This window comes from Rhinoraja longicauda, chromosome 22 (assembly GCF_053455715.1).
Source record: "Rhinoraja longicauda isolate Sanriku21f chromosome 22, sRhiLon1.1, whole genome shotgun sequence".
Lineage (NCBI taxonomy): Eukaryota > Metazoa > Chordata > Chondrichthyes > Rajiformes > Arhynchobatidae > Rhinoraja > Rhinoraja longicauda.
In genome coordinates this window covers 36569246-36583074 of record NC_135974.1, presented here as the reverse complement: position 1 = coordinate 36583074, position 13829 = coordinate 36569246, and the positions used below count along the sequence as shown (strand labels likewise).

Sequence of the window (13829 nt, the reverse complement as noted above, 5' to 3'; positions counted from 1 at the left end):
CTGCTGTTCCCTGTGAAACATTTTTCTGGATGATATTTCCATAACTTTCAAAATCAAGCTACTCATTCTAGGCAAAGCATCTCATCCTCCAGTGATGCCAAAAGAAAGTCTTCTCTCCCAACACATGGCACACACAATCTACTTGCTTGTTCAAATTCCCCAGATATCCCTGGAAGCGAAGAGATGTTTATGTTTATGTTTAGAGATACAGCACGGAAACAGGCCCTTCGGCCCACCGGGTCCACGTCGACCAGCGATCCCCATTTATTAACACTATCCTACACCCACTAGGGACAATTTTTACATTTACCAAGCCAATGAACGTACAAACCTGTACGCCTTTGGAGTGTGGGAGGAAACCGAAGATCTCAGAGAAAACCCATGCAGGTCATGGGGAGAACGTAAAACTCCGTACAGATAGCACCCGTAGTCGGGATCGAACCCGGGACTCCAGCGCTGCATTCGCTGAAAGGCAGCAACTCTACCGCTGCGCCACTGTGCCGTAAGATGATGCACTTTCAATGAGAAGTCACCACTAGGTCTGGGTGCTCTAACAATTTGTCCTCCAGCACAACACGTATATAGTCACAAGGTCACAAGGAATAGGAGAAGAATTAGGCCATTCGGCCCATCGAGTCGACTCCGCCATTCAATCATGGCTGATTTATCTCTCCCTCCTAACCCCATTCTCCTGCCTTCTCCCCAAACCCCCCTGTACGAATCAAATGTAAATACTTCTAACTTCTCGTGTCTTTAAAAACAAGAAATTAACTGCTTTCACTGGATAATTTTGAAAATGGCGAATGACTTGACATTTTACCGCACCTTCAAGTAAAACGTACTGACTAATTAACATGTAATACATTCTGAAGCACTGAATTTTTCATTAACCCACACAGAGGTGAGATTTAATACAATTTAACCAAATTTATTTTAAAAACTCATTATTTGGCATTTTTCCCAGACTACCCTGTCATTTGAGCACATCGACTGAAGGCTTCAAGCTGATAATCTTACATTAGCTAGGAGACTGACAGGTCATAAATAAACGTCAAACTAAGTTAAAATAAGTTAGAGCTCTTAAGGATAGCGGAGTCAGGGGGTATGGGGAGAAGGCAGGAACGGGGTACTGATTGAGAATGATCAGCCATGATCACATTGAATGGCGGTGCTGGCTCGAAGGGCCGAATGGCCTCCTCCTGCACCTATTGTCTATTGTCTAAAATACAAAACTTCAGTTTTGGAACATAACACATAGAAAAGTGCAGCACAGTTGTACACAAGGTCGGTAGCAAACAAGATACCAAGTTAAACTAATCTCATCTGCCTGCATATAATCCATATCTCCATTCCTTGCTCATCCATGCGCCCAACTAGAAGTCTCGTCAACGCCACTATTACTTCTGCCTCCACCATTACCTCCGGCAGTGATCCAGGCACCTACCATTCCCTGAAAAATAAAACTTCCCCCGCACATCTCCTTTAAACTTTGCCCCTCTCACCTTAAAGCTATGCTCTCTGCTCTTTGACATCTCCACCCCTGGGAACAAGGTTCTGACTGTCCACCCTATCTATGTATGTCACTCATAATTTTGTAAACTTCTATCAGGAAGTTTTTACAAGGTACAAAAACATCCTCATGAAGTGCCATTGTCAAAGTTTGCAGATGAATAATAACTTGGACAGAGTACGATAGAACATCTGTGGATCACAAACATTGTCCCAGCCAGATGGAGTAGAAAGTGACAGTAATTGACAGCATATTCAACAATCCCCTGCTGCTGTTAATCTCTCAAATATGGAATTTTAGATGTCTCGTTATTTGTAAAGGCAGGAGATTGAGGATGTCAGCACTTACTGTTATAATGCAGAAATATATCATCATCATCAGCAATCATTCAAAGACAAGCGTGGTTGTCCTCCTGGTGGGTCTTGAGATGGCTGAAGAGGCCGAACCTGGAGCCACGGACGTTACAAGGTACAAAAACTCCCCCAGGTGGGACTCCGTGGGTGGCATCTTTTCCCACAGGGAGTCTGGGTGACGTTTCGGGTCAAGACCCTTCTCCGGAACCTGACCTTCTGAGTTACTCCAGAACCTTGTGGGTTTTTGTTTGTAAACCAGCATCTGCTGTTCCCTGTGAAAACATTTTTCTGGATTATGTCTCCACAACTTTTTACCAATCCAGTGAAATAATCCTTTCATTACAACAGTTTATATATGGTAAAATAGAAGTGAAACAAGTACTGTGGATAACAAGTGTTCAAGAGACAGAGAGATATAGAGATTAAACAAAACCTCTTTTGCCTGAGATGTTACACTAAAACGAAGAAGTATAGGAGAATAATCCTGTCTGATATTTATCCCTGAGTAAATGACCAGGTCAGAGGCTGGGTGGGTACCTGGTGGCAAATGAGTCACAACCTGACATCTCAGTTTGTTTATGGTAGGTGGTGCAGCGGTAAAGATGCTGCCTTGCAGTGCCAGAGACCTTGGTTCGGTCCTGATTATGGGTGTTGTGTGTACAGAGTTTGTACGTACTCCCTGTGACCTGCGTGGGTTTTCTCCGGGATCTCTGGTTTTCCCCCCACACTCCAAAGACCTACAGGTCTCTAGGTTAATTGGTTTGGTAAATGTAAATATTGTCCCTAGTGTGTGTAGGATAGTGTAAGTGGACTCAGTGTTTCCACGCTGTATCTCTAAAACAAAAACATCTGTGACTAGGATCTACTATGGCCTTTGTTTTGGTTCAAGTCAAGAGTCAAGCGTTTTTACTGTCTTATGTCCCAAAATAGAAAAATTAAATTCTTACCTGCTGCATCGCAACAGATATGTAAACATATGTAAACAAACACCTTAATAAACAAAAAAAAAGAAAGTTCAGTATATAACAAAAATAATAATAATAGTGCAAAAACAAAAACATTGCCCTTTAACACTGTAATTTGGAGCTTATAGCATTTAATAACCTACTGATTATTGGTTTTGTGCTGTTACAGTCTGTATACCTAGTATTATTAATTATTAATGTTTTGTATAATTGGCTATTGTATATTTATCTGTGTGTTATCATGCTTACAGGCCTGTTAAACTACACAAGTAAGAATTTCATCGTTCCGTTGCCAGAACATATGACAATTAAACACCCAAGTGTGCACCTAGGGTTGCCAACTTCCTCACTCCCAAATATGGGACAAAGGGTGACGTCACCGCCCCGCGCCCCACGTGACCTCACCCAGCCACGTGCTCCCGCTCAACCAATGACGGCCGCCTGGGCCGAAGAGGTCAAGAAAGGTCTGAAGAAGGGTCTCGACCCGAAACGTCACCCATTCCTTCTCTCCAGAGATGCTGCCTGAGTTACTCCAGCTTTTTTGTGTCTATCAAGTATATCTATCTATGCCTTAAAAATATTCATTGACTTAGCCTCCACAGCCTTCAGTGGCAAAGAATTCCACAGATTCGCCACCCTCTGACTAAAGAAAATCCTAGGTATCATAAAATGCTGGAGTAACTCGATGGTGCATACAGATGCACCATCGAGAGCCTGCTGACGGGCTGCATTACAGTCTGGTACGGAAACTGTTCTGCCCACAGCCACAAATCACTACAGTGAGTGGTGAAGACGGCACAGCACATCACTGACAACTGTCTCCCGGCCATTCAGGACATTTTCTACCGGCGGTGCCTGCGGAAGGCACGCAGCATCATCAAGGACCACAGCCACCCAGCACGCAGGCAGACGATACAGGAGTATGGCTGCCCGTACCACCAGAGTTAAGAACAGTTTCTACCATCAGGCCACTGAACTCATAAACACATTTCACATCGTATATGTTGATTATTTTTAATATTGTCTTTTTACCTATTTTTTATATTGTTTTTTTTACCTTACTAATGTCATTTTTAAAATCTTATTTATCCTTGGAATATTACTGCTGAGGTGACCCATTGTCTTGTCAAATACATTTCATTGTACCGTTGACCCTGTGCCGACCTACATATGACAAATAAAATTTATTATTATTATTATTAACTCAGCGGGTCAGGCAGCATCTCAGGAGAGAAGGAATGGGTGACGTTTCGGGTCGAGACCCTTCTTCAGACTCAGATGAAAATCCTTCTCATCACCTTCCAAAAGGAACGTCCTTTAATTCTGAGGCTGTGAACTCTAGTCCAAGGCTCTCCCACTGGTGGAACCATTCTCTCCACATCCACTCTCTCTATCCACGCCTTTCACTATTCTGTATGCTTCAATGAGGTCCCCCCTCACCCACTAAACTCCAGCTAATGCAGGCCCCGTGCCATCAAACGCTCGTTACAGGTTAAACATGTTAAACTTACCAAGTATAATTAGAGTTACAGAGTCATTCAAGAGAGAGCTAGATAGAGCTCTTAAGGATAGCGGAGTCAGGGGGTATGGGGCGAAGGCAGGAACGGGTTACTGATTGAGAATGATCAGCCATGATCACATTGAATGGCGGTGCTGGCTCGAAGGGCCGAATGGCCTCCTCCTGCACCTATTGTCTATTGTCATGCAGCACTGAAAGAAACAGGCCTCTCGGCCCAAGCGGCCCCGTCCACACGAGGCCCTCTGCATCCCTTACCCATCCATGTCCAAGTGCCTTTTGAGCGCTGTTAGGCGAAGACATTGAATGTTGGCCATGCAGGGGACGCACATGTGCGAAAGGTGCACGTGTGTAGGTCTGTGCTTGAGGAACAGCTTCTCCTCCTGGCCGCGGGGGGGGGGGCGCTGCAGCCACGCCCACTCCTCCCGGCCACAGGGGGGCGCTGCAGCCACGCCCACTTCTCCCGGCCGCGTGGGGGGGCGTTGCAGCCACGCCCACTCGTCCCGCGCGCAAGGGGAGGGGCGCTGCAGCCACGCCCACTCCTCCCGGCCACAGGGGAGCGCTGCCGCCAGCAGAGGGACGGGCAAAATGGAGGCGGTGTGCAGGCGTTTCCACTCCTACAACTTCGCGGCCGATCGGGTGTTTGAGCGCAGCCTGCGGCAGCTCGGAGAGGCATCGGGGGAGCGGCTCCTGGAGACGAGGATCCGCTACTACTCCCGGTAACCGGCGCCGCGCCGGGCCGCGCCTGCGCACCTCACCGGTCCCGGCACTCCCTGCGCCTGCGTACCTCGCCGGTCCCGGCACGCCTGCGCATAAGGCGACTGCCGGCGCGTTACACTAGTGCCGGCACTCCAACCCCCGCACATGCGCACCTGCTCGCTACCCGGCCGTGACGTAGCAAGGTCCACATGTCTATTGACATGTGGATGGCTCATGTGGGCCAAGTAAGGAACACCTCGACCAAAGTTGCGGCAGCCACTGGTTTATTGTTAACTGCTTGGTTTAGTTTAGAAACACAGGATAGAAACAAGATACACAAAATGCTGGAGTAACTCAGCGGGTCAGGCAGCATCTAAGGAGAAAAGGAATGGGAGACATTTCAGTTCAGTCTGAAGAAGGGCCTACACCTGAAAAGTCACCCATTCCTTCTCTCCAGAGATGCTGCCTGTCCCGCTGAGTTACTCCAGCACTTTGTGTCTATCTTCAGTTTGAACCATAGAGTTTAGTGTATTGTCACGTATCGAGGTACAGTGAATAGCTTGTTATCTACCATCCAGGCAGCGGAAAGACTTCACATGCCTACTTACAATCAAGCCCTCCACAGCGTACAGATTCAGAATAAAGGGAATAATGTTTAGTGTAACTGAATCAAGTAGCCAGAGCTAATGGGAGACACAATTCTAGTGGCAGGTTTCTTCAGGGCATATCGTCAGTCAGTGGGGAACTACTCTGGGACTATATGGCTTAGTTATGGGATTATAAACTCACATCCTTAGATATCACTGAGGATTGGCATCTGCAAAGCAATGTGATCAAGGGGAATGTTAAGTGTTCTCTTAATCCTAAAATTTACTGTCATGCAGTTTTCTCCCGAGACAATGAAAAGGTAGAATTGTAGAAATATTTCAACTTTACTTCAATTTCAATTTTAGATCTTCAATTTCCAGTTCTTCAAACTTCAATTTTAGTTCACCCTTCCACTTTTATTTAGAAGATAATACATTCAACTGTTACTTTGGTTTACTTAGGTAATATTTTTTGCGGAGTACGTATGAAAATCTCTTTCCACAATTCTTTCTAGGTTTGTCGAACCCATTGACCTTGGAGACTACAAAAGGTGGCTTTCCTCACAGATCGCTGATCAGAGTAGCAACTTCACAACAGAAGAAATGACAAATGCTTTCGGGAAGCTGCTCAGACAAACCTCAGAGTTTCCAGAGGAAAATGGCGATTCAACTACAGTAGAGTCCATTAACATCAGTCACAAACCATGCCCAACTCAGCGAACTAATATGGCAGATGCCGGGGTGCATGTTCAGATTAGTAAAGAAATAGAAGGCAAAGTTGCTTATAAATCTACTGAAAACAGTCAAAATGAACAGATACATCAAAACAAAGCAGCTAATTACCTTGCTGATATAGCGACCATAACTGGAACGAAAGGGGACAGATTCCGCCTGTCTTTCCCTCAGGTTCTCCATCTGGTGCAAAGTGGGCAGGAAGTCCCAGGCATTCAAAAATTAAACATCACGTCAACCAACAGTGTGCCTACAATGTCACAACTAGCAAGGAAACTCAAACCCTGGGAACGTATCTAAGAGAGAAACAAGGAACTGCGGATGCTGGTTTATAAATAACTATACAAAGTGCTGGAATAACTCAGCGGGTCAAGCAGCATCTCTGAAGAACATGGATAGGTGATGTTTCAGGTTGAGACTTTTTTTCAGGTCAAGCCGAAACATCACCTATCCATGTTCTCCAGAGATGCTGCCTGACCCGCTGAGTTACTCCAGCACTCTGTCAAACGTCACCTATCCATGCTCTCCATAGATGCTGCCTGACCCGATGAGTTACTCCAGCACTGTCAAACGTCACCTATCCATGTTCTCCAGAGTTGCTGTCTGACCCGTTGAGTTACTCAAGCACTGTGTCTTTTTCTGAAAGTAGCAAATCTTTTTATTGCATTTATTTAAAATTAAAAAATACCTTTTATATATAACGGCAATGCAACTCAATTTATATACTACAGCAAATGGTTCAAGGATTTTCAATTGAGGTTCGAAATTTATATTTTTTGGGGTCTTTGAACTTTGTTACTTGATCATTACACAAGACTCCATAGTGAGGAATGAACATTTCAACTCTTTGAACTACAGAACTAAGAGTACTCCTGAATTATTTTTTCATCTTGAAATAACCAGAGCATTAATCGGTATTGTATATTAGGGATGGGTGTGAGGGGGTAGAGGAATGACTCACCACATGTGCATGTTTCAGAGACATTAAATTATTAATTTTAAACATTTTCTTTACAATGTGACCTTGGCAATAAATGCTGACAAATCTCTGACGCTGGCTTCATCTGCCTGATTTGTTTCACAAGCAACTTGTACCGGTTTTAAATGCATGTATAGAACCCACAAAATTCACAGCAATAACTCACAAGAATTCCCTGAAAGCTCTCCAACGCTTTTCCCAAGGACAATTAGAGAAAGTCTTTAAATGCTGACTTTGCATTTTTACCCTTGCGTCTTGTGAGAATAAAATGAGATACTGGACATGTACAAAAAAAACTATTTTATTTGGAGCATACTTGTTACTACCACATTCATCAGTTAAAGCAGTGCCAGAGACTCGTGCAAGGTACAATATAATCTGCAAACATAAATACACACTATCTTCAATGTAAAATATGGTGTATAATTAATTTTCTGCACATCCAATCGAACCACTTAAAGTTGGTTTATCTGTTTCAAATTCATATCCAGTAAGAAAACAGGAATTTCATGATTACCACAAGTAGTATGGGAACTAAATCCTGGGATTGAAGAAATCAATCCTATTTTATGCCCTCCCCACCATCTGTCAAGATATTTGTTTTTTTTAAAAGATTACAAATGATCTTCCATAAAATGGTCAACAATCCAATAAAAAATAATTAATTGTAACTCATCACTGGGACTGTGAAAGGAAATAATGTACAATGCAGTCAAGACATTTTTTTTTGTACTCAAAGATAAAATACATATTCTCATCTGTTTCGGTATTCGAACAGAAAGGTCATTTTCTAAAAACCTTCGTTTACAATACTTTGGAATGTTTGATTATTATACTGCACTCAAAGCAAAAGAAAACATTTTTTTAATATAAAATACAGACAGCACAATGCAAATAAAATGTTTAAAATATTGGAGTTTTTAAAAATGTTGATGAAAGCTAATCAGAATTGTTGCAAAAGTATTGCTTAATGAAGTTGCCCATGAATACATGTAGCAAAAAAATATCCCTCAAATCAATTATTTTTCACCATTATCTATGCAATTATCACTTCTGGTCTTTTACACTCAGTTTTTTCCCCCATAGATCTGGTTTGCTTCCCTCCCCACAAGCGCACATACATATTAAATTACAAGTGCTGCATATCAGTGCGTACTGAATAAGCATAAATCTGTTTAAGTGATTTTACATCTGTTGCTGACTAGTTCGTTTATCACCGATTCATCTGCAAGGGTTGATATATCTCCAAGATCCTTCTCATTTCTGGCGATTTTTCTCAGAATACGTCTCATAATTTTACCTTTAAAACAAGGATCAAAACCTTAGTGCGAGTTTAATTTATTTAACAATGAATAAATGGATTTAACATATTTATAAATATATACCATACCAGAACGAGTTTTGGGCAATCCCGGTGCGTTTTGTATGTAATCAGGAGTAGCAATAGGACTTATTTTTTCTCGAACTGCAATGTTCAAAATAAAATGTCATGAAAATTGAGACACAAGAAACTGCAGATGCTGCAATCTTGAGCATAACACACAGTGCTGGAGGAACTCAGCAGGTCAGGCAGATATTAGTGGGGTGCCTCAGGGTTCGGTGCTGGGCCCATTGCTGTTTGTGGTTTAATATCAACGATTTGGATGACAATGCAGAAGGCATGATCAGCAAGTTTGCAGATGACATTAAAGTGGGTGGTATCGTAAATAGCAACGAGTTATCAAAAACTACCACAGGACCTTGATCAGTTGGGCAAGTGGGCTGAGGAATGGTTAATGGTGTTCAATGCCGATAAACGTGAGAAGTTGCACTTTGGGAAGTCAAACCAGGGTGGGCCTATCGCAGTGAATAACAGCACCCTGGGAGCGTTGTAGACCAAAGGAATCTAGGAGTGCGCGTACATAGCTTATTGAAAGTGGCATAACAGGTAGATAGTGTGATCAAGAAGGCTTCCAGTACATTGACTTCATCCATCAGGGTGGGTATTGAGTACAGAAGTTGCAATGTTATATTACGGCTGTACAAGGCCGCACTGGGAGTATTGTGGTCAGTTTTAGTCACCCTGCTGTAGGATGGAAGGATGTTGTTAAGCTGGAAGGAGTGCAGCAAATATTTACGAGGCTGCTACCAGGACTTGTGGGCCTGCATATACCGAGGGGTTAGGCAGCCTAGGCCTTTATTTACGAGGCTGCTACCAGGACTTGTGGGCCTGCATATACCGAGGGGTCAGGCAGCCTAGGCCTTTAAGCCTTGGAATGCAGGAGGCTAAGGGATGATCTTATGGAGGTACATAAGATCACGAGGGGAATTGATAGAGTAAATTCACTATTACTGGTCAAGAACCAGAGGACAATAGTTTAAGATGAGAGGAGAAAAATTTAACAGGAACCCCAGGGGGAACTTTTTCACTCAGAGGCTGGTGGGTATATGGAACAGGCTGCCAGTTGAGGCAGACACTAGAACCACATTTAAAAGACATTTGGACAAGTTCAGGGAGTGGAAAGGTTGAGAGGGACATGGGCCAAATGCAGGCAGCTGGGACTAGCATAGATGGGGCATCTTGGTCGGCATGGGCTAGGTGGGCCTGTCTCCGTGCAGTAGGGCTATCTGTGGAGGGAATGGAAAGGGACCGGATGGACGAAGGAGGGATCCCAACCTGAAAAGTCCATGTTGCAGAAGATGTGAGATATGGATAGAAGGGGTGTGAACTGTGAAGCGTGAGGAAACAGGGGGACGGTGAAAATCCAAGTGCGGTCCAGGGAAGAACAGGCAATTGGAAATAAATATATACAAGCTCTGTTAATGTCTGGGATTTTTTTAACGTGAACGGTAACCTGTGTGGGTTTGACCTTGTGAATGGAGTACTGCCTGCCCTCACACCACAACTGGAAGAATGTGGAGGCTTTGGAGAGGGTGCAGAAGAGACAACCCATAATGCTACCCGGATTCGAGGGCATTAGGCACAAGGAGAGGCTGGACTGCCTTTGATTGTTTTCTCTGGAGCGTTGGGGGTTGAGACCCAAGATACGTTTGTAGAGTTAAGAGAGGCATAGATACGGCAGAGTGTAAATATCAAAGTCTAGAGGGCATTGTCAAGGTGAGGGGAGCAACATTTAAAGGAGACTAGTGCGGGACTAGTTTTTTTTTTACACACAGAATGGTGGTGGTGCCTGGAACACGCTGCCAGTGGAGGCAGATACGATAGTGGCGTTTAAGAGACTTTTGGATAGGCACATGGCTATGCAGGGGTTGTAGGGAATTGAACTACGTGCAGGCAGAGGAGATTAGTTTTAACTTGGCATCGTGTTCGGCACAGACATTGTGGGCCGAAGGGCCTGCTCCTGCACTATACTGTTCTATGGTCTGTGAAAGAGGAGCGTGTATCCTCTGCTGCAGGTTGATTCCATTGACTGTCCTTACCTTGGTTTTTTAGTTCAGTGACCAGCGTCTCGGTAAATTCATGTCCATCCCTCAGGGTGACAAAGCAGTAAAGGGACTCTCCTTTCACAGGGTGGGGGTGGCTGACCACAGCAGCTTCTGCGATGGCAGGGTGTTCGATTAATGCCGACTCCACCTCAGCAGTGCTCAGCAGGTGCCCTGCAAGCAGCATCAACAGTTAACACTTTGTACGCTTGTGTTGGCTATAAACAATATCACAATAAGGCAGCACAGCGAGCAGCAGGTAGAGCCGCTGCCTCACAGCACCACAGACCTGCATTCAATCCAGACCTCGGACACTGACTGTGTGGAGTTTGCACGTTCCGCTTATGACCGCATGGGTATCCTCCGGGAGCTCCAGTTTCCACCCACGTCCTAAAGTCATGTGGGTTTATAGGCTAATTGTCTCCAGGGTGCAGGGAGTGGATGAGGAAGTGGGATAACATAGAACTAGTGCCAATGGGGGATCAATGGTCGGCGGGGACTTTTTGGGCAGAGGAGCTGTTTCAATGTTGCATCTCGAAACGAAATGTGATCTTCATATTCATAATTGAACATTCTTGTTTTGAATTAATCTAATGTCGGTAACTCATCGCATGGTGACACATTTCCCACTGAATTGGAATTTAAAAGTGGACAACTGAGAAAAATTAAACCAACAGAAGTTAACGCGGCAGAGAAAAAGTAATCAGTTTGGGTTTAAATTTATAATTGTCAACTGTGACGAGGTACAGTGAAACGCTTTGTTTTGCATGATGTCCACTCAGATCAGAAACTGGGGTACTGGAACCTCCCGACCCTCCTCAACTACATTGCAGACATTGGTCTTTGTCTACTGAACTGATCCTCTGCACTGCTGAGAACTATATTCTGCACTCTGTACCATCCCATCTGCTCTATTGTACTTGAGTTTAACTTGATTGTATTTATGTTTCGTGTTATCGGATCTGGTCGGGTAGCATTCAAAACAGTTTTTTCACTGCACCTCGGTACATGTGTCAATAACAAACCTAAACCTTCTCATGACATAACGCATCATTTCTGTAGCTTTTCGAATTTAATGTCCCAATGACCAAAAATTCTCTTGGGAGTTTCCCTGAGGTGCCAGCTCTTGTTCATTGAAGACTGGCAGAAACCACGCTGAGTATTTACACCACAGACGCAGCTGCCTACTCCACAGAATCCCTGGAGGAATTTCCAGGAAATAGGTTGCATAGCTGGTTGCGTGGTTGACATTTCCCACATTCGTGTGAACGCTGCGGTCTAGACAGTGTAGATGGGCTTCACACTGCTCCAGTACCCTGGGACTTGCAGCAGATCTAACCTAATAAAGCAACTCCAGTTAAATTGTTGATAGACACAAAATGCTGGAGTAACTCAGCGAGACAGGCAGCATCTCAGGAGAGAAGGAATGGGCGACGTTTCGGATCGAGACCCTTCTTCAGACCAGTTAAATTGTTGTTTAACTGGAAAGAGTGCAGAGATGATTTACAACGATGTTGCAGGGACTCAAAAGCCTGAGCTATTTGGAGAGGGTGGGCAGTCTAGGACTTTATTCATTGGAGCGCAGGAGGCTAAGGGGTGATTTTATAGAGGTGTGTTAAACTGTGAGGGGAATAGATAGGGTGAATGCACAGTCTTTTACCCAGAGTGGGATAATCAAGAATCAGGCGACGTAGGTTTATAGTGAGATGGGAAAGACTTCATAGGAATCTAAGAGGCAATTTTTCCACACGGAGGGGAGAGGGAAGATGAAAGACCTGTCACATGAGGCAGTTGAAGCAGGTACATTAACAGCATTTAAAATACATTTGGACAGGTACATGGATGGAACAGTTTCAGAGGAATATGGGCTAAATACAGGCAAATGGGACTAGCTTAGATGGGGCATTTTGGTCGATATGGACCAGTTGGGCCAAAGGGGCCTTTCTGGGCTGTATGACTGACTTGAGAAAAAAGCAAGATTACTAAACATACATGCCACCTGGCTAGTAAACAAAATCCAGACATTTAACATTTTAAGAGGTGCTGATGAATCATATTGTGATGCCACATAAAAAGCATTGGTTTAAGGCAAGTAGTTTTGCACTTCACTTAGAAATAGGGTTGCCAACTTCCTCACTCCCAAATATAGGATACGGTGATGTCACCGCCCCGCGCCCCACGTGACCTCACCCAGCCAGCGGCCACGTGCTCCCGCTCCACCAATGGCGCCCGCTAGTGGAATCAAGGGATATGGGGAGAAACTGGGCACAGATCACTGATTGTGGATGATCAGCAAAAAAATGGCAGTGCTGGCTCGAAGGGCCGAATGGCCTCCTCCTGCACCTATTTTCTATGTTTTTCTGTTTTCTAAAGGCCAGAGTAAAGGCAAAAGTTGCCCACCACATCCCAAATAACCCCGATCTGCCCCATCAAACACATCCTCCAGCACCCACGCTGCGTCCCACATTGGCCTCAGCAGCCATCTCCCTCCCCACCGGGGATTAACACCAATCACAAAGGATTTGCCCATGGTGAAGAAGGAATTTAGTCTCCCAGTCTTACCAGATACATTCACCATGTCATCGATCCTTCCTGTGATCCAGTAATAGCCGTCTTTATCTCTCTTGCAACCTGTCCGGCAAAATGAGGGAATTTATATCTTAATATGTTTACACATTTTGTAAAGCGAATCACAATGCAGATTAAGTATCAGAAGCTAATGTTTTTTTTAATTTAAATCTTGCATCACTAAAATTTCCGATCTGCAAAAACTGTTTTGTTCAGTCAAAAATCAACTGAACGGCAAAGAATGCAAAGGGTGGCGCAGCGGGTAGGGCTGCTGCCTCACACGGGATCGATCCTGACCTCGGCTGCTGTCCGTGTGGAGTTTGCATGTTTTCCCTGCGACCGTGTGTATTTCCTCAGGGTGCTCTGGTTTCCTCCCACATCCGAGAGTTGTGGGTTTGCAGGTTACTTGACCTTTGCAAATACCCCAGGTGCGTAGGAGGGAGTGGAGGAGAAAGTGGGATGACATAAAACTAGTATGAACAGATGGTCGTTGGTCA

At 44.4% G+C, this 13829-nt stretch overlaps 2 protein-coding genes across 5 annotated transcripts in view; one reads left to right on the top strand and one right to left on the bottom strand.

Moving 5' to 3' along the window:
- The first annotated feature begins 4883 nt into the window (after nucleotides 1-4883).
- On the top strand, nucleotides 4884-6750 carry LOC144604720 (uncharacterized). Its single transcript, XM_078419372.1, has 2 exons — nucleotides 4884-5063; nucleotides 6146-6750. The coding sequence occupies exons 1-2, from the start codon at nucleotides 4933-4935 to the stop codon at nucleotides 6660-6662; spliced, it is 648 nt and encodes a 215-aa protein (XP_078275498.1). The 5' UTR covers nucleotides 4884-4932; the 3' UTR covers nucleotides 6663-6750.
- Nucleotides 6751-7622: 872 nt separating this feature from the next.
- acss2 (acyl-CoA synthetase short chain family member 2) overlaps nucleotides 7623-13829 on the bottom strand; it is a 52196-nt gene continuing 45989 nt past the window's right edge. For 3 of the 4 annotated variants that reach the window (XM_078419176.1, XM_078419177.1, XM_078419179.1), the window contains 4 exons: nucleotides 13327-13395; nucleotides 10762-10938; nucleotides 8732-8806; nucleotides 7623-8641 (listed from right to left, as the gene is read on the bottom strand). In XM_078419176.1, coding sequence (XP_078275302.1) covers nucleotides 8517-8641; nucleotides 8732-8806; nucleotides 10762-10938; nucleotides 13327-13395 — 446 coding nt within the window. In that variant the 3' untranslated portion in view covers nucleotides 7623-8516. The remainder of the gene's footprint in view (nucleotides 8642-8731; nucleotides 8807-10761; nucleotides 10939-13326; nucleotides 13396-13829) is intronic. The other variant, XM_078419178.1, reaches the window with a different exon arrangement.

What these genes read in the sequence shown, in the direction of transcription:
- LOC144604720 (XM_078419372.1), top strand. Translation starts at nt 4,933, where the DNA reads ATGGAGGCGGTGTGCAGGCGTTTCCACTCCTACAACTTCGCGGCCGAT. An exon ending in AGGATCCGCTACTACTCCCG is followed by an intron (nt 5,064 to 6,145) that starts GTAACCGGCGCC and finishes AATTCTTTCTAG; the next exon opens with GTTTGTCGAACCCATTGACC.